The sequence below is a fragment of the Mesocricetus auratus genome, unplaced genomic scaffold (assembly GCF_017639785.1).
Source record: "Mesocricetus auratus isolate SY011 unplaced genomic scaffold, BCM_Maur_2.0 Super-Scaffold_100023, whole genome shotgun sequence".
Lineage (NCBI taxonomy): Eukaryota > Metazoa > Chordata > Mammalia > Rodentia > Cricetidae > Mesocricetus > Mesocricetus auratus.
The window spans coordinates 30,191,307-30,210,618 of NW_024429204.1; the positions used below are offsets into that span (position 1 = coordinate 30,191,307).

Consider the following 19,312-nt stretch of genomic DNA (forward strand, 5'->3'; position numbering starts at 1 on the left):
AACAGAAACTGCTCTCAGAGCAACACTAGTCTATGTGTATATACCCATAAGCATTTAAAAGGCAGTTTGCCAACATGTCTGTTTAGCAGAAGTATTAGGTAGCCTGTAGGGCCTGTGATCTTCCCAACCATAGAGTTTTCACCAGGTTTACAGTACCAGGCATATATTCGTAATTATAGAGCAGGGCTCAAATCGAGAGATGAGTTGGTTACCCTCACAACAGATGTGTTCCTGTTGCACCGGTGTGGTAAATTGGTGTTGGAACATGCCAGGTCCACAGCCGCATTAAAACTGTTGATTGGTCTTCTCTCCCAGCAGCCTGTCGAGCGCTTCCCTGCACTGTGTACTTTAGCCAGAAGGAGGGAGCTTGATTTCTCCGTAGCCTGCATAAAAGTGTGTGAAATGTTCAACAGTGGTTCTTACCATCTAGTTCTATGGGTTGTCAGGAACGCTGGCAATACCAGTAATGACCAGAACCTCATAAAAACGATATCTCATACCTGATGCTGGCATTTTCATCTGGCCATGAAGAGACATGGATGCAAAGGGCAGTGTTTGTCATGTGAGGTTCCTGGGTGTGTTTCCTGAAGCGTGCCATTAATCTTCAGGACTCTAACCCAGACACGGCATCCCTATCTGGGTATTGGGTACCACTCACTACCCAGATGCCACCCATGTGATGCTTTGTTTCTGTAGTCAGGGCCAGTTTGTAATTTGAACCTACTTTTTAGATACTTAGGTCTTCTAAATTAAGTTCTTACTTCCTTATTATCATTAGTTTATACTTGCTTATTGTTGGTGCCCAAAAACTGGATGGCTGGGGTTATCCTGGAGTCTGTAGGTTGATGTGCGCTCTGGAGCAGGGCAGGGGAAAGAGCTCCACCAAGCTTCCCTCGACTTTTTTTGCTTTTTCCTCTAAGCAACTTAATGTTGCATTCATCTTTGCTCATGCTTTGGCTTCATTTGTTCTCAGACTTGAGATCATAGAGTTTAAAGGACTTGGCTGGTCACTGTGTTTGTATGTAGTACCTGTAATACAGTTCCTTTGTCAGAAGCATAATTAACAATATGATTTGTACATCCACTGCCTTCTGGTATTCACAACACAGTTTGTAAACTTAATTAGTTCTTGGAATAGCAAATGTTTTGAAGATGATAAACATTTTCTTTCTGAATAGTGTGTTGAATGGTGATATATTCATAGAAACGTATTCTGTGCTGCTCAAATTAGGAGGCTGATAGGTACACTTTGCAATGTGAGCATCACCTGCAGGTGCGCATTCTTAGATTATATTGTCCTCCTGTGCCGTTCACAGGGGACACCAGAAATTTAGCTCAGATCATTTAGCCTCCAAAAATATTCATTCTGGTTCCATTCCTTAGAGAACATGTATGCTAAGGTCATTACAGAGATTACATTTTCCTGAACAATGGCGGCTACCATTGGGATATATACTGGGGAGGGCCTTAGAGTAAAGAAACAGCCGTGAGGCGGCACCGTGGTTGCGCTCTCCACTCTCAGGGATGGAGGTAGCTGGGACCCAGGGCACTAACAAGAAAATTAACTCTCCCGTAGCTTGTAGAGATGCCGTGAATTGTGCTGCGTGCCCAGGACCTTTTCTTTAGTGCCTCATTACCACCAATAAATCACAAATCTTACAAAATGGAACTATTTGGCTTCTCAAGAAGTGTTTGACTGGAAAAATCAAATCAGAGGGTCTGTGATGTCATAAAAGCAGGAAGAAGGTAAAAGCTGCCTAGAAGGAAACTGGAGTTCCTACATTCCGAGGAACCTGCTGGCAGAGGGGAACAAATACAGAGGGGTGTTCTTCATGTCAGCACAAGGAGACTTGGGTCCATAGGACAGCCAAGATCAGGATGGATGAAACAGAAGTCACTTGTCACTTCATTTCGCAGGCAGACCCTGAGTCAGGTATTAAACTTGTTCCTTAATGCCTTACCCATTCAGCTGCACCCTGTTGTAGAATGTTGGGCACGGAGCTCCCACTTCTCTGTTTCTATAGCCAGCTGAAGGGCCATATACATTTTGGGGACCTTTGGGAATCTCATCTACTTCTCCTGTATAGCATGAGTTTTGAAATGAGTAACTCCTAATTGGGGATAGGCCTAGATAGCAGAGAGCTTTAATGTGTCATCAGATACAATTACAATTGCCCTTATTTTCCTTCATTGTATTTTACTTGATTTCTTGAAAATATCAATCTACTCATAACTCCCAAATATACAAATAATAGAAATTATTATTATTGGTTTGGTGGGGACTTTGTTCCTTTTCGTTTTGTTTCTACTCTCAGTAGTTAATAGTGGCCTCAGCCTCTGGGATTCCCCAAACCATACACACCCTCAGAAGAGAGAAGCCCCACCCTCTGAGGGCCTTTTCCAGGTTTCAGGTAACAAATAGTGAGACTTGGTTCTGGCTCCAGAAGCATTGTCATCAAGTGACTTCCTTTTGTCCCTTCATCGGCTTGCTGCAGTCCCTGTGGCACTATTTCTTTCCATTTTTAAAGACGGGATCTTTATGTGACAGTCCTGGCTGTCTTGGAGCTAACTCACTCTGTAGACCAGGATGGTCTCAAACTCAGAGATCTGCCTGCCTCTGCCTGAGTGTGGGGATCAAAGGCATTGCCACCCCTGCCTGAGTACGTGGCACTATTTCTAGGTGACTTCCGTATTATTATTTGTCGCTGTAACGATAAACAGCACACTTGTTGAGGGTATAGGTAACTGTTCATTGTAGAAATTGCTTGCAAGAGAAAATGGCAACTAAGGCCACAGAACCAGAAGCTGAAAAGAACTTGTGGCTCTCCTGCACAGTCTTTTATTAGCATTCCCGTACACGCCTCTAGCCATGCCCAAAGTGGGCGTGGCTAGCGGCGTGGTTCACTTCCCTTTCATTACCATGTCTGTGTGTGCCTCTACCGGGCCACATGGCTAGTGGTGCAGTCCCAAAGTCTCCTCCTACAATTATTATTATATATTATTATTTATTATTATTCCCAGTGCCTGTCTATCCAACCCTTTCTACTGAAGCAGTTGGTGTAATTTCTGCTTACCTGGGTAGGTCCTGATTGATAAACCCACTTGGAAAAGTTCTGCAGCAATGGGAGAAGCACCCAGGAATCAGCAGGATGCAGGTAGTCTTGCATGCCAAACACTACACTAAAAGTTCTAGAGAGCCTCAGGATCCCAGCAACCATGAGAACTGTGAAGAAGACACAGGATGGGGAGGCAGACTGAGCTGGAGCAAGAGAAAGTTAGCCTGTGAGGCGGGGTTTGCAGAAAGTTAGCCTGTCAGGTGGGGTTTGCAGAAAGTTAGCCTGTCAGGTGGGGTTTGCAGAAAGTTAGCCTGTCAGGTGGGGTTTGCAGAAAGTTAGCCTGTGAGGCGGGGTTTGGAGAAAGTTAGCCTGTGAGGCGGGGTTTGCAGAAAGTTAGCCTGTCAGGTGGGGTTTGCAGAAAGTTAGCCTGTGAGGCGGGATTTGGAGAAAGTTAGCCTGTCAGGTGGGGTTTGGAGAAAGTTAGCCTGTCAGGTGGGGTTTGCAGAAAGTTAGCCTGTCAGGTGGGGTTTGCAGAAAGTTAGCCTGTGAGGCGGGGTTTGCAGAAAGTTAGCCTGTCAGGTGGGGTTTGCAGAACCTCTGCCCATATTTCTACAACAGGCTTCAACTCAGTGGGTATGAAGCTAAGAGACAACAGTTTTGGGCTGACACAGGAGGTCTATTTGTGACAGGAAGTGACTGACTTTCATTTTGTTAATTCTAATCTTGGCTATTCTTTAATGGTTTTAAGTGTCACTGTGCTATCAAGAAGAATGTCATGCTTTATTTGTTCCCGTCCAATCAGCAGGTGTCTTTAGATTCATGTTTTCAATATCTAGGGTATAGTAAGTAGCTGGGTTTGGATTTGCAGTTTCAAGTGTCTAGGAGCTAGTCAGTGAGACAGATGGTGAAAATGGGTAAATCTCAAGGCTGCCAGGCCTCTTTGTATCCAGCTCGCTGTCAGATGATTGACACTTGAGATGTTGCTGAGAGGCTATAGTAGACTGGGCTGCAAAGTAGCCACCTGTAGATTACCCCAATGCTGCTGTATGTTAGAATTCTCATATCTGTATGAGAGTTTCCCCTTTTAGTCCTCCTCCTATTGGCTGCACTTAACTAGAAGTACTTGTGTAAATGTCACTCTCTCCTGTGCCATTTGTCCCCTGGTGTAAGCATTTTGAGCCGTTTCAGCTGCTTAACTAGGCATCGCTGACCACCATTTTCCCTATGATTGCCTGTTCTGTGGAGCTTTCTCTACTATTGCCTGTTCTGTAGAACTTTTCAGGCTTCCCCATTTTCTTCTCAATGAAGTAGTGAGACTTCAGCTATATGGCACATCTGCCCTTGTGTTATGCCTTTGGTGAGCCAGCTGCCGTGGGTGCTGAACCAAACTCCTGATCTACACCTTTGGATCTGTGGTGCTGTTGGTTTTGGAGTGTTCATAGTAAACAGACCATGGAACACCTGCCTGAGTTAGTCACTGTTGGCTTGGTGCACAAAAGCTCTCTGTGTTTACTCTGGTTCTGTGTCACTTGCCCAGCCAGGCTAAGTAAGTAGGGTGAGTCACACATTCAGCCTCAGAGTAGATTTGGCAAGTGTGAGAACTTTGGGTTGCACATTCGAACTAAATCCTTTAAGGTTGAAGGTCACAGTGAAAACAAGCATCATTGTAATGTCATTTTCTTTTAAGATTCCTAGATAAGCTTAAAGTATAGCTCAGTTTAGAATGCAAAAAGTTTGTACCTTTTAAAACGACACCCCTGAAGGAAATCCCCAGTTTGTTTGTCTACTGTGAGTAGAGGCAGTCAATGTATAGAATGTTTCTGGAGGACCACCTAGTAAGGAGAGTTCTCTTCAGCTTTAGTATACATTTGGAGATAGTTATTTTTAACAGTTGTATACATCTGTCCCAAGATGTATCATGTCCTCTGAGGCCCTGACTATTAAAGTATATGCTAATTGATATTGCAGAAGTATGCTAACTTTCTGTCATGCTTATTAAATAAAACCTGAGTAACAGAATGCACATTTATGCTGCAGTTGTATTTTGCTATTTAATATTTTTACTCATTTGGTAGTTTTCCAGTGACTAGGAGCATTGGGCATGATGAGTGTCTGCATGTTTTGTTCCAACATTAAAGTGTGTTGGAAGGTTTTTGTGTATGTGTTGGCGGGGGCATCTCTTAAGAATTCCTTGATGCTTTTTATCTCTCCTGGATGTTTCCTTTGGGATCTACTTGTAGCCTTGGATCATTTATCTTTAAAGTTCTGCTTTAAATAAAAGTGACCCCTTCAGATAATATCATGCAAAAAATGGAATTTAGTCTCTTATACTTCTTTGCAAACATTTACTTGATTTTACTTTGGATGTGAGTAGGATAGATATGGACCTGACCTAAACATGTGGTAATGAGATGATGAAGCCTACTTCGGTTCTGTTTTGAAGTTGGTCACTGTGTGTATTATTGTCCATCTAACCAACAGAAAAGTACTCATCTGTAATCCTATTAGCTACAAAATAGGGAGCAAAATGCTTGTGTGATATGGTGGTTATAGAATGTTATTAGTGCAGTCATATTTCTGTCTCAACGTGTGATAATGCCAGCGGGATAAATGAGAAAGACATTGAATCTTCACACAAAGGAAATGGGTTTTATAATGAGTGTGGTCTGAACAGAACTAATCTCTTTCTTGGATCATTACTCCATCTAATCATAAAACTTTTTTTTTAATTCAAATCCTTGCAGGGTTCTAATTGGTGACCTAGAGCCTGATAATTGTTTAAGATAACTGGTTCTTTGCAGTGTACTTAATGGTGTTTGCAATTAAAAGTGAGAAATGTGCTTTAACCCCCAAGGTACAACTAAAAGGTGGATTTTCTTTTCGTCAGTCTTTAATAGTAATCCTTACTTTCTTCTATACATTAATGACTTAAATCCTTACTGACTCAAATTAATCAAACAGTCTGTGGGCTTTCTGAATATTTGACAAGTGCTTTGAGTTGCACTAAAGGCGATCTCTTTAGTCTTTGGAGTAGCGAAGGTGGTTATTCTGTGGGAAGGCAAGCCTTGGCTTTGTGTCAATCATTGTCTAGCTCTGTCTTTTGCTCATCCTTTTTGGTGGTTTGTGTAGTCACTGAGCCAATCCTTCGTTACCTGTTTCAACAAATACTTTCTTTAGACCTTCCTTTCCTATTATCAGATGAAAGTGATCTGAAGAAGAAATGTGCCAGTGTTTGTCATTAGTACCAATAAAATTGCATGTGACCGGGAGCCCAGCTGCGCCTCCTCTTTCTGTGCGCACAACTGGGGTTGCAGATGCTTGCATGGCTGTGTGCTATTACATCAGTGACTTCCTTTGATGCTTCTGTTAAGATGTCTTAGTCAAGAGTAGCTGTCAGTGAATTCAGCCAGCTTCCTTCCATACACAAGTTCCTGGACAATAAACTTAGTCTATTCTGCTTGCTTGCTTCTTGGAAGATTTTGTTTTGTGTCAAAACCATCGTATTTGTAGGGTGGTGTTTGTAGAAGAGAAGGATGACTCACAGTTCTAGAGGGAAATTTCAGCTCACCATTTGTTTAAGGAGAAGGGAAGTGGTAGTTTCTGTTCTAGGCAGTTATAAGGACTAAATTTATAGAAAACTTCCATTATATTTTCTAGAATATAGTAATTGCCGAACTCGTTAGATTTGTTCTACTAATTTTAGGGTCCACCCTGTTTATCTTTACTGTTTAGTCCTTATTACCTCAAAACTAAACCAACCATTTTTATTAACAGCTTAGTGAAGACCTTGGAGTAAGGAGGTAAGCTTAAATTTCATTGATGCAATGAATTTTTTTATTGTAGTGTGTTTGTGTGTGTGTGTGTACACGCGCGCGCGTGCGTGTGCATATGCACCCACACACCCATATACCTGTTTAATTAATGGGAAATCAAGGGGACAGTACAAACAATGTAAGGGCAAGTGTTGCTGTTCACACTCTGGGGGAAATATGAATTAGTGCAGCCCCTATGACAAGCTGTATAGAGAATTCAGAATTAAAACTAGGACTGCCATTAAGCCCAGCATCTATATGAGGGATGTGCAGATACCAAGCAGAAGGAATGTCACTCAGATAAATACTTACGGAAAATGTACAAACTGCTCCATGTATATGACTGGGAACACACTCCAGCCTGCTTACTGTCCTCAGACACTAAGGTTATTAGGTTGGAGGAATCCAAAGCTGATCTGGCCAAGGTTGCTGAGGAAGCAAAAGAGCTGTTTAATTGGCTGGGCAGGTTCTTATTTGCAGTAGTTGGCTCTTCCCCATTAGTGCATCGTGCTTCCTTTTCCAGACTGGTGGTGCTATCAGAGCTGTTTCTCTTATGTAGGCATACAGGGAGGTAGACAGCCATGTTAACTCATTCTGGCCTGTTGTTGTTCTTCTAATGGAATGACTAAATCACAAATAGTAGCTGTAGATAGTAGCTTGTAGCCCTGGCCCTCCTGGAACTTGCTCTGTAGACCAGGCTGTCCTGGAATTCTGAGATCCACCTGTGTTTGCCTTCTGAGTGCTGGGATTAAAGGCATGCGCCACCACCACGTAGCCCCAAAGACAGTTTTATATTAAAGTTTGTAGGGGGATAATAGGAGAGACAAGTTGAAAATCCCACCACTTGCCTGGAAGAGGGGAAATGGAGGAGAAAAGATGTCTTTTAAGTTTGGCCTGGCGGGCAGAGAAACAGTGAGAAAGCCCAGAGTTTCAGGGAAAGGAAGATTAGGAATGTTGAGACTCTCAGTTCCAGGCTTCTGTTGTTCTAGGGTAAAGAATTGCATCAGGGATGCTTGGCTGGCTGGAAATCGAAACAGAGACATCTTTTTAAGAAGGGGAAACAGTAGAGTGTGATGACACATTGTTTTAGTCCCAGTGCCCAGAGACAGAGGAAGGCAGGTCTCTGAGTTTCAGGTCTGCCTAGGCTGTATATGGAGTTTGAGGCCAGTCAGGGCTCCCAGAATGGTGGTTGTCTAGTGAGTTGAGGAAAGGGCCCCAAAAATGTTGAGCCAGGAGGCTCATAACCCCTGTCCCATTTTGCCCTGTTCCTCAGATGAAGCCTAGGCAGTGGCTAACTGGCTACTTCCATATGGTACTCCTGATGTTTCAGTGTCCAGTCTCTACCCTGCTTCCACACTTGCAATGACATTCTGAGTGTCCCCAAAATGGTATGACAATCCAGAGCACCTTTATTTTGTACTCAGAATCAAAGTGACTCCTGGACAGTAACAAGGGCCGAGTGAGGAGTGAGGCTCCAGGGCTCCGATGTGTAGGGTGTCTTAGGCCTGTCTCCTGTGCATGATGATTCTGTCTACCTGTGGCACTGCTGCATGGATAACCAGCCTGGGAAGGAATCCATAAAACCATTCCAGTGGCCATCAGCATTTCTTGGCTTTCTTAATTACCCACGAGTTGTGAAATTAGTAATTTGATCTTCTTTCCTCTTTCCTTGTCCTTTTTTCTAGACGATTGTGGCTGCCATTTCCTTATGAGTAAGCTTTAACCTTATGTATTTTCTCTAAAAAATATTTGTTCCAATTAATGAAAATTAGTTTGTTTCCAAGAGTGCTTATATTTAGAGTGCCACTTTTTTCTCCATTAATGATATGTTTACATGTGTTTACGATGAGCTTGTGCATTCTTACTGGGCAGTGACAGGTGTCTACTCTGCCATGTCAGTTTTTTCTTCCCATGGGACACTATTTACAAGGTGATGAGCTGCATGAGTCATTGGCGGTTAGGCAGGTTTTAGCATAAAACGTCTGGTTTGGATGCAAGGGGTGTTCCTTTAGGCCTGCATTAGTTAATTAAAATAATTTTTAATGAGAACATTTATGGGGTTGGAAGTTAAAATTTTCTTTTCAGACCAGCAGGTGTAGTACCACTGTGCTAATCTGTCAGATAGGATTTCTCGTGGGTAGAGATGCTGCGTATGTATTTCAAAGATGAGTCTGAACCCAACTGTACTGTTAACACTTACTGTGAACTTGCTTTCTGAATGTTGCACATGTGTTTCATTCTCCTTACTCGACCACTTCATTTTAGTGCTGGTTTTTTGACTAATGTTAAAAGCATTGGTTGTGGTGATTAGGAAGGGCTGTGGTTCACGCCTCTTCTTCATTGTCACATGGCTGGTCTGCCGTTGTGAAGGCCCTGTTATCCTCATTCTCCATCTTTGTGGTGCTGGCTGATCTGTATTGTTCTCTCACAGGTCTTAGACACTCTCATGAATTCTTCACACAATACCTTTTAAACACCACTAAGTCATGAAATTTAGAAGAACACTTCATCAGTGGCTATCACTTGCTCGGCTCCTTCCAACTCTTTTAAAACAGCTGTTCAGCTATCTAGAAACCATGCATGGGACCCTTGCTATGTTAGTACTAGAGGCTGGAATACAGCAATGGTGTAGGAGCAGAGGCATCTGTCTCCCCTCATCCCCATCATGGAGTACAGGTACACACCCCCGTAGGTTCTAGACTGCGAGAGGTCTGGGGTCAGGGAGCGTTTTAACTTAAGAGCTGGACCCAGAACTGTTTTTTCTTTTTCTTTTTTTTTGGGGGGGGTCATTCAAAAACTACGAAGTTAAACTAGGAAAAAATAAACAAAAACGCTGCCCTTCAAGGTTCTAGACTGCGAGAGGTCTGGGGTCAGGGAGCGTTTTAACTTAGAGCTGGACCCAGAACTGTTTTTTCTTTTTCTTTTTTTTGGGGGGGGTCATTCAAAAACTACGAAGTTAAACTAGGAAAAAATAAACAAAAACGCTGCCCTTCAAAATTCTGCCCTTCAAGAACTGCTATCCCAGGAGATACTTTGTTGGTAAATGTGAAAAATGCAGGTAGAAGTTGCCTCTGTCGCATAACTGTCCTAACCTTTGAGTGGGTCATCACTCAGTCCTCATGTTGACCCTGTAGGGTAGGTGCTGTGATCTGTTTTTCTTCCCTTTTTTGAGGGGTGTTCAGTGACATAGATGTGGTGACCCTTGAATTATTTCCTGAACTCTTTTCAAGTTTTGCATTTTAGTTTTTTCTTGGAGAGCCTGTATATTAGTCAAGAGTCTCTAGAGAAACAGAACTTTATGGAAATCTAATTTAAATCCATATGTGTCTATTAGAATGGCTTACAAGGATGTGGTACAGCTAGTCCATCAATGGTATCCAATGGCTGAAGACACAAAAAATCTGGTAGTTGTTCAGTCCACAAGACTGGGTGTCTCAGCTGGTCTTCAGTATACCTTGGCATCCCAAAGAAGTAGGCTCTAATGCTAGTGATGGAATGGACTTTGCAGTGAGAACAGGAGGGAGGGAGGGCAAGCAGACAAAAGCTTCCTTCTTCCAAGTCCTTCCAAGGCTGCTAGCAGAGGGTGTGGCCCAGATTAATGGTGGATCTTCCACCTTCAAAGATCTAGGTTTAAAGTGGGTCTTCTCCCCTCAAATATTAAGGAGAAAATTCCTCATAGGTGTACCCAGCCCAGTGGGTTTTAGTGAATTCCAGATGCAGTCAAGTTGACAACCAAGAATAGCTATGGCAAGTCCACGCAATTACATCTCCTTATGTCGTGTTAATTTTCAAATAAAAACAACGATCGGGTCATAATCATGCTTAACGTGATATAAGCTATTTGATGTACAACCACAAACACATATTTTTAAGTAGGTCATAATTATTTTTCATATACCTATCCCTCGTACAACCCCAAACATATAAATTTTGCAATAGGTGGCAATGTCCCTTGAGAGACCTTCCTTTGGTGTTTCACTTCAACGTCATAACCATCAATAGACTCTTTATTGGTATTACATAATAAAAAACTCACAAATGTCTGTACAAACCCATTCTTAAAAACATGACAGAAGCACTTCTCAACTGTAAGTTTCTGCAGCTGGTCACAGTGGCCTTGGCCGGTACCTTCCTCTACTACCCATTCCGTATTTACTCCACCATTAGCAAGCTCTCAGCAGGTCTTGGTTCTTTTCCTAGAGGAGTGACTCATGCCTTCAGTTTTGATGGGTCTGTGCCCTTTGTTATCCTGCCTGGATTGGTAGTTTCCCGTTAAATTTAGTTACAGGATGCCTGAAAGGACTCCAGACATAATCTTTCCCTCATTGTGGAGAAGCAATGCAATTTCACCATGGCAGTCTGGACTAGTCACCTCATCTGACACTGTTATTCCTTTCCTAGCCTGCTGACTTAAGGGCATCAGAAGCCCAGAGTGGTTAGTGGGGGTCTGAGCTTCCAGTTCATTGGAATGTTTGTGTGTCTCCTGGCAGGAGTGCCCGCCTAGAGCCCAAACTCCTAGGCCATCGAAACTTACGGTTGTGAGAACAGCAGGCAAACTTTCCTACTGGTCACTAGGGATGATAATGAGTGGAACTGTTCCCCTATCCATCATTGGATTACTAGACCCATAGGTCCTGTAACCATATACTGGACACTGATTCAAAGCATATCCCACCTTCTGAAAAACCCTGTGTCAGCCCTCCAGGCTGCTGGCACCTAGTTGGGGCTGTTACTGTGTCTTCACAAAGGCCAGTCCATCTTTCTGTCAGCCCAGCTGCTTCAGGATGGTGGGTAACATGGTCACACCAGTGGACTCCATGATTGTGGGCCCATGGTCTCACTTCTCTAGCTGTGATATGAGTTCCGTGATCCGAAGCAGTACTGTGTGGAATACCATGGTGGTGGATAAGGCATTCCGTAAGTCCACAGATAGTTTTGGCAGAAGTATTACACGCAGGAAAGACAAATCTATAACTAGAGAAATATCACTCCCGTAAGGACAAAGTGTTGTCTTTCCCACAGAGGAAGTGGCCCAATGTAGCCAGCCTGTTACCAGGTCACCAGAGTCAGCGTCAATTCAGGACCAGTATCCAAAGGACCTCAGAAAGTCCCTTTGTTCCCTTCACCCAATGTACAGTTGGCCTGTAAAAGTCCATAGGTCCCTCTAGGGAAGAATTGGGGAAAGATTTAACAGTAGGACTGGAGAAGGCTAACAATAAAATTGTTAGGTATTTTATCAAGGTCCTTCCTCAAGGGAACCTTGTCATCCCTTTTAAGGGGTCTGCAAACTGGCTCAAGCCGGAAAATTGTCTCATGGCTGAGATTCTCTTTTGACACAATCCAGTGGAACTTTTCTTTCATTTGAGATTTTTTTTAATCACTTATACAGATAAACAAATGAGGCATCCTGATAGAGTTCCAAATGTCCATACAAGTCAAGCCTCCAGTAAAATCAGTTTGCTTCTGCTGTCTACTAGACAGCTACAATGGCTTCCCATTAGTGACTCAGTGCTGCCACCAGGCCCTGCTACTTAGGGCTCAGTTAAACCCGTTGCATTTCATTTATTCAGCTGAGCAGCAGTCTTCAACCTTAAAGGAAAAGGTGACAACAACGATTCCCAATGTGCTGGTGGCCCTCTCTCCACTCCGCATTTTATAGGGTTAGCGTAGGGTGTGTCTTCTGGGCCTTCCCATTGTAGAGGGTAAGGTTTTACACACACACCCATTCTAGCATTGCAGATTCCCTGAGCCTTATATCCCTTTGTTAACACTAAGTCAAGGGTATCAGGCGTCTCCAGCTCCTTTTCAGTAAGCCACCCTTTGACAAACACTTCAGCTAACCATGCAAACAACTTTTGACACCTTTTTAAATTGTGCGAGTTTCCGTGTTAAACCTAGAATCTACTCAGAGGACCCATATCAGTAAACTCAGCCTGATCTAGTTTTATGCTCCTTTCACTAATGCTGCACACTTTTACAATCCATTTCCACGCATATTCCCCAGACTGATATTTGAATGAATTAGCAAACTCATTAAGCTCTTTAGTATGTAGACCTCCTCATGTACTACACTTTCTACCTCCCCTCGAGGGCCCTGCTTAGCCTGAAGTCTGGTTATTGGTTTAGAGACAACTGTCTGTGGGCCCTAATGGACATCAGTATTGTCTTGCCTGGCGTCTCCTTGAGAGAAAGTCACTGCTGCTTTAACGGACAGGGAAGGATTAATTTTCTCAAAGATGGAAAAAGCAGTATTGCAGAGGGTGGGGGTACCTCTGTGAGGGCAGAGAGACAACTTACTCAGGTGAGATAAACCCTTGAGAATCAGAGGGTTCAAAGCTCTCAGCTTCAATAGGGTTCTCCCACACATCCCCATCCAACGTTACAGGATCCCATTCCTTACCAAACAGTGCCCTTACTTTAACTTCTGACACCCTTGGAAGATGGGACGTGAATTTTCTCTGTAATTCATCCAATCTTAGGATAAGGGCTTCTGTTAGCTTTTCTGCAACCTGTTCTCTTTGGTTGCTGGAGAAAGAGTCTCCTCTAGACCATGCTTCCTAGACGGTTTACACACATATGGAGCTGGCTGATTTTATAACAGCTCATTGCTGTCCTTCGCCATATTCTGAGATGCTAGAATTGGGCTAATTTTATCACAGAGCTCATTCTTTTTCTTTGTCAATTTATCCAGAGATGCCAGGAGCGAGTAGCCAGCATCATTTTCTTTATGTTTCCACAGTTGTCCAAAGTTTTCTACAGTCAACAAATTCATTGCCTTTCACAATTAGTAACTTAGGATAATCAAAAGCTTTTGTCTCCTTAAGTTTGTAAAATAGTTCACAGCATGGGCTGTTAATACTCTCCTAGCTGGAGGGGATTCAGTAACCGTAGGTATTGGCAAATTGGAACGGCTATTTCAGATACTTACAAAATTCATCTTTATAATTCTGTTGGTCTGGAACCCCTTCTGGTACCAAAATCTGTATTAGTCAGGGTTCTCTAGCACAGTGGTTGTAAACCTTCCTAATACCGTGACCCTTTAATACAGTTTCTCATGTTACGTTGACTCCCAACCATAAAATTGCTTTTGTTGGTACTTCATAACTATAATTTTGCTTCTGTTATGAATTATAATGTAAATATTTTTGGAGGTAGAGATTTACCAAAGGGGTTGCAACCCTCAGCTTGAGAACCACTGTCCTAGAGGAACAGAATTGATAAGATGAGAAGAGAAAAATTATATATATGCATATTAATGTATTGTATGTGTTTATACATATATGTATAAATACATGTGTATTTATCTATATACATACATACATATACATACATATATATATATATATATATATATATATATATATACACAGAGAGAGAGAGAGAGAGAGAGAGAGAGAGGCTTACAGGCTGTGGTCCAGCTAATTGAACAATGGCTACCTATAAATGGAAAACTCGAGAATCCAACTTGCTCAGTATGTGGGGCTGGCTGTATATATTGGAATACTGAAGCAGCAGCTCCAATGCCAGTGATGGAATCGATTTGACAGTGAGGACGAGAGCATGGATGCAAAGAGCCAACTTCTTTCTTCCTTGTCCTTATGTAGGCTGCTTCCAGAGGAAGGTTTGGGCCTTCCCACCGCAGAAAAATCTGGATTAAAGGTGGGTTTTCCCATTCCAAATCATTTAATTAAGAAAAAAGTCCCTCACAGGTGTACCCTGGCTCTTGGGTTTTAGTTAATTCCAGATGTAGTCAAGCTGACGCCCAAGAACAGCCACCACAGTTCATTATTCCTAGGAAGAAATTAGCAGTCAGCATTGGATTCCAGCGACGGGGCTGTCTGCTTCTCTCCTACTGTGGGTGCTGAGCCTGAAGATCAATGTGCGTTTTCCCTTAAAGTGGAAGAGTTGGTCTGTTGCATTGTGGGAGAACCATGCTTTCCCAGTGTATCGTACAACTGTGTGTGTCCTTGCCTCTGCTCTGCTCTCTGTCTGTCTGTCTGTCTGTCTGTCTGTATCTGTCTGTCTGTATCTGTCTGTCTGTCTGTCTGTCTGTCTGTCTGTCTATCTATCTATCTACCTATCTATCTAGGTGCCATTGCTGCTTCTGTTTGAATTTCTTGCTTTTACTTAATTCTGTAGGGTACTTTGTCAGCAGAGGACTCTTTCTTTACCTTTCAGTTGCTGTTGCGTTTTGATCAATTCTTGATGCCGTACAAAATTCCTTTAGCTCTACTTTCAAACCTCACAGGCAATCACTGTCACTGAGGTTTTGCCATTCCGAGCTTCTCTGGACATGGCCACAGTACTTCTCACAGAAAAGCCTCATTGCACGAGAGTTAAGCAGGAGGAACAGAGGTGCCTGGGGACACTAGGGTTTAACAGTTCTCAGAACACTGTTACACCTCATTTCAAATGAGACAGAATTGTTGGTTGTTCACAGTAGCTGCTGTTTCGAGGCATGTTCACCAGAGAACTTGCAGGGACACTCTTTTTTTTTATTATCATTTTTTATTTTAATTTTAAATAGCTTGTTTTACATGTCAATCCCAGTTCCCTTTCCCTCCCCTCTTCCCACACTCCCCTTCCCCCCTCCCTCCCACGCTATTGCCAAATCCTTCCACATAGGGGATATCTAGAGTCTGTCATTTTACTCTTGGTAGGGTCCAGGCACTCCCCTAAGAGTCCAGGCTGAGAGAGCATCTCTCTTTGTGCTATAGGCACATGAAGACAGTTTGTATACCAGGGATAGACACTGATCCACAGCTCAGGGCCCCATAGGTTGCCTAGGCCTTCTCACTGACACTCACATTTGGGGGGTCCAGATCAGTCCCATGCTGGCCTCCCCACTGTCGGTCTGGGGTCCAAGAGCTCTCCCCTGTTCAGATCAGCTATCTCTGCTGGTTTTGCCAGCCCATTCTTTGCCGATTTGCTCATCACTCCTCTCTCTCTCTGTCACTGGGTTCCTTGGGTTCAGTTCAGTGATTAGTTGTGTGTTTGCCTCTGCTTCCATCAGTCACAGGATGAAGGCTCCCGGATGGTTATAGACATCAAGTTCATTATCAGGAATGGGCATTCGAGGTGGTCCCTCCACTATTGCTTAGCTTGCCAATTGATGTTATACCTTTGGATCACTCGAGGTCACTCTGGTGCCTGATCTGTCTTCGATCCTATGATTCCCTCTTCCCCCTATTCTACCCCCACCCCCTCAACTTCCTGTTCCCCCATGACCAACTCCCTTCCTCTTTACCCCCTCTATTCTTCCCGGGTCCCACTCCCCCCGACCCCTCGCCATGTTCCCCATCCATTCACAGGATCTTGTCTCCATCCTCTTCTCTTGGGTACTATGCATATATGCATATCTTTTAGGTTCTTTCCTGTTTCCCAGACTCTCTATCTGTGGAAGTGCAGACTGGCACGATCCTGATCCATATATAAAATCCATATATGAGTGAGTACATACCATGTTTGTCTTTTTGCGACTGGGTTACCTCACTCAGGATGGTTTCTTCCAGTGCTATCCATTTCCCTGCGAATTTCAAGATTCCATTGTTTTTTTCTGCTGAGTAATACTCCATTGTGTAAATGTACCACATTTTCTCTATCCACTCTTCAGTTGAGGGGCATCTAGGTTGCTTCCAGGTTCTGGCTATTACAAACAATGCTGCTATGAACATAGTGGAGCAGATGCCCTTGTTGTATGAACCTGCCTCATTTGGATAAATGCCTAAGAGTGGAATTGCTGGGTCTAGTGGTAGATTAATTCCCATTTTCCTGAGGAATCTCCATACTGATTTCCAAAGAGGCTGTATGAGTCGGCATTCCCACCAGCAGTGGAGGAGTGTTCCTCTCTCTCCACATCCTCTCCAGCATAAATTGTCTTCGGTGTTTTTGATTCTAGCCATTCTGACAGGAGTAAGATGGTATCTCAGAGTTGTTTTGATTTGCATTTCCTTGATGGCTAAGGATGTTGAGCACTTTCTTAAGTGTCTCTTGGCCATTTTAGCCTCCTCTACTGAGAATTCTCTATTTAGCTCTGTACCCTACCTTTCAAGTGGATCCTTTGGTGTTTTGGAGACTTGTTTCTTGAGTTCTTTGTAAATTTTGGAGATTAGCCCTCTGTCAGATGTAGGGTTAGTGAATATCTTTTCCCATTCTGTGGCCTGCCTTTTTGTCTTTTTGACTGTGTCCTTTGCCTTACAGAAGCTTTTTAGTTTCAGGAGGTCCCATTTGTTAATTGTCGATCTCAGTGCCTGTGCCACTGGTGTTATGTTTAGGAAGTGGTCTCCTGTACCAACTCGTTGAAGAGTATCTCCCACTTTCTCTTCTAAAAGTTTCAGTGTGGCTGGATGTATGTTGAGATCTTTGATCCATTTGGACTTAAGTTTTGTACAAGGCGATAAACATGGATCTATCTGCAGTCTTCTGCATACCAGTACCCAGTTATGCCAGCACCATTTGTTGAAGATGCTTTTTTTTCCAGTGTACAGTTTTAGCTTCTTTGTCAAAAATCAGGTGTTCATAGGTGTGTGGGTTAAAATTAGGGCTTTCGATTCGGTTCCATTGGTCTACCTGCCTATTTTTGTGCCAATACCAAGCTGTTTTCAGGACTATAGCTCTATAATAGAGCTTGAAGTCAGGTATGGTGATGCCTCCTGAAGTTCCTTTATTGTAAAGGGATGTTTTGGCTATCCTGGGCCTTTTGTTTTTCCATATAAAGTTGATTAATGTTCTTTCCAGGTCCTTGAAGAATTGTGATGGAATTTTGATAGGGATTGCATTGAATCTATAGACTGCTTTTGGCAAGATTGCCATTTTTATTATGTTGATCCTACCAATCCAAGAGCATGGGAGATCTTTCCATTTTCTGGTATCTTCTTTGATTTCTTTCTTCAAAGACACAAAGTTCTTGATATACAGGTCTTTCACTTCCTTGGTTAACATTATCCCCAGATATTTGATGCTGTTTTTGGCTATTGTAAAAGGTGATGTTTCTCTGATTTCTTTCTCAGTCACTTCATCATCTGTATATAATAGGGCCACTGATTTTTTGAGTTTACCTTGTATCCTGCCACATTGCTGAAGGTGTTTATCAGCTCTAGTAGTAACCTTGCGGAGTTTTTTGGGTCACTTATGTAAACTATCATATCATCTGCAAATAGTGAAAGTTTGACTTCTTCTTTTCCTATTTGTATCCCCTTTATCTCCTTTTGTTGTCTTATTGCTGTAGCTAGAACTTCAAGTACAATATTGAAGAGATATGGAGAGAGTGGACAGCCTTGTCTTGTTCCTGATTTTAGAGGAATTGCTTTGAGTTTCTCTCCATTTAGTTTGATGTTAGCTGTTGGTTTACTGTATATTGCTTTTATTATATTCAGGTACGTTCCTGTTATCCCTGATCTCTCTAGGACCTTTATCATGAAGGGGTGCTGGATTTTGTCAAAGGCTTTTTCAGCATCTAGTGAGATGATCATGTGGTTTTTCTTTCGCAGATTGTTAATATGGTGGATTACATTGATAGATTTTCTAATGTTGAACCATCCCTGCATTCCTGGAATGAAGCCTACTTGATCATGATTTTTCTGATGTGTTCTTGAATCCGGTTTGCAAGTATTTTATTGAGTATTTTTGCATCAATGTTCATGAGGGAAATTGGTCTATAGTTCTCTTTCTTAGTTGTGTCTTTGTGTGGCTTGGGTATCAAGGTAATTGTAGCCTCGTAGAAAGAGTTTGGCAGTGAGCCTCCTGCTTCTATTGTGTGGAATACTTTGACGAGTGTTGGAATGAGCTCTTCTTTGAATTTCTGGTAGAATTCTGCACTGAAGCCCTCTGGGCCTGGGCTTTTTTTGTTTGGGAGACTTTTGATGACTGCTTCTATTTCATTAGGGGTTATAGGTCTGTTTAGATTATTTATCTGTTCTTGATTTAGTTTTGGCAAGTGATATCTATCCAGGAATTTGTCCATTTCCTTTAAATTTTCAAATTTTGTGGAGTACAGATTTTCAAAGTATGCCCTGATGATTCTCTTGATTTCCTCAGAGTCCGTTGTTATGTCCCCTTTTTCATCCCTGATTTTGTTAATTAGCATGTTCTCTCTCTGTCTTTTAGTTAGTTTGGACAGAGGTTTGTCTATTTTGTTGATTTTCTCAAAGAACCAACTCTTTGTTTCATTGATTCTTCTCAGTGTTTTCCTGGTTTCTACTTGATTGATTTCAGCCCTCAATTTGATTATTTCCTGGCGTCTGCTCCTCCTAGGGGAGTTTGCTTCTTTTTGTTCTAGAACATTCAGCTGTGCTATTAATTCTCTAGTATGACTGTTCTCCAGTTTTTTCATGTGGGCACTTAGTGCTATAAACGTTCCTCTCAGCACTGCTTTCAAAGTGTCCCATAAGTTTGTGTATGTTGTGTCTTCATTCTCATTGAAATCGAGGAAGTCTTTAATTTCTT

General features: G+C 42.5%; 1 protein-coding gene across 5 annotated transcripts in view; it reads left to right on the forward strand.

Annotated features, from left to right (window-relative positions):
• Positions 1-19,312, forward strand: part of Khdrbs3 (KH RNA binding domain containing, signal transduction associated 3) — a 167,438-nt gene that overhangs the window by 37,156 nt on the left and 110,970 nt on the right. Inside the window, exon 1 of one of the 5 annotated variants that reach the window (XM_040730335.1) lies at positions 1,864-1,933. The exons of the other annotated variants lie outside the window; for them this stretch is intronic. Coding sequence (XP_040586269.1) covers positions 1,879-1,933 — 55 coding nt within the window. The 5' untranslated portion in view covers positions 1,864-1,878. Of the gene's footprint in view, positions 1-1,863; positions 1,934-19,312 lie in introns of those variants that run through there. 5 annotated transcript variants of the gene reach the window in all.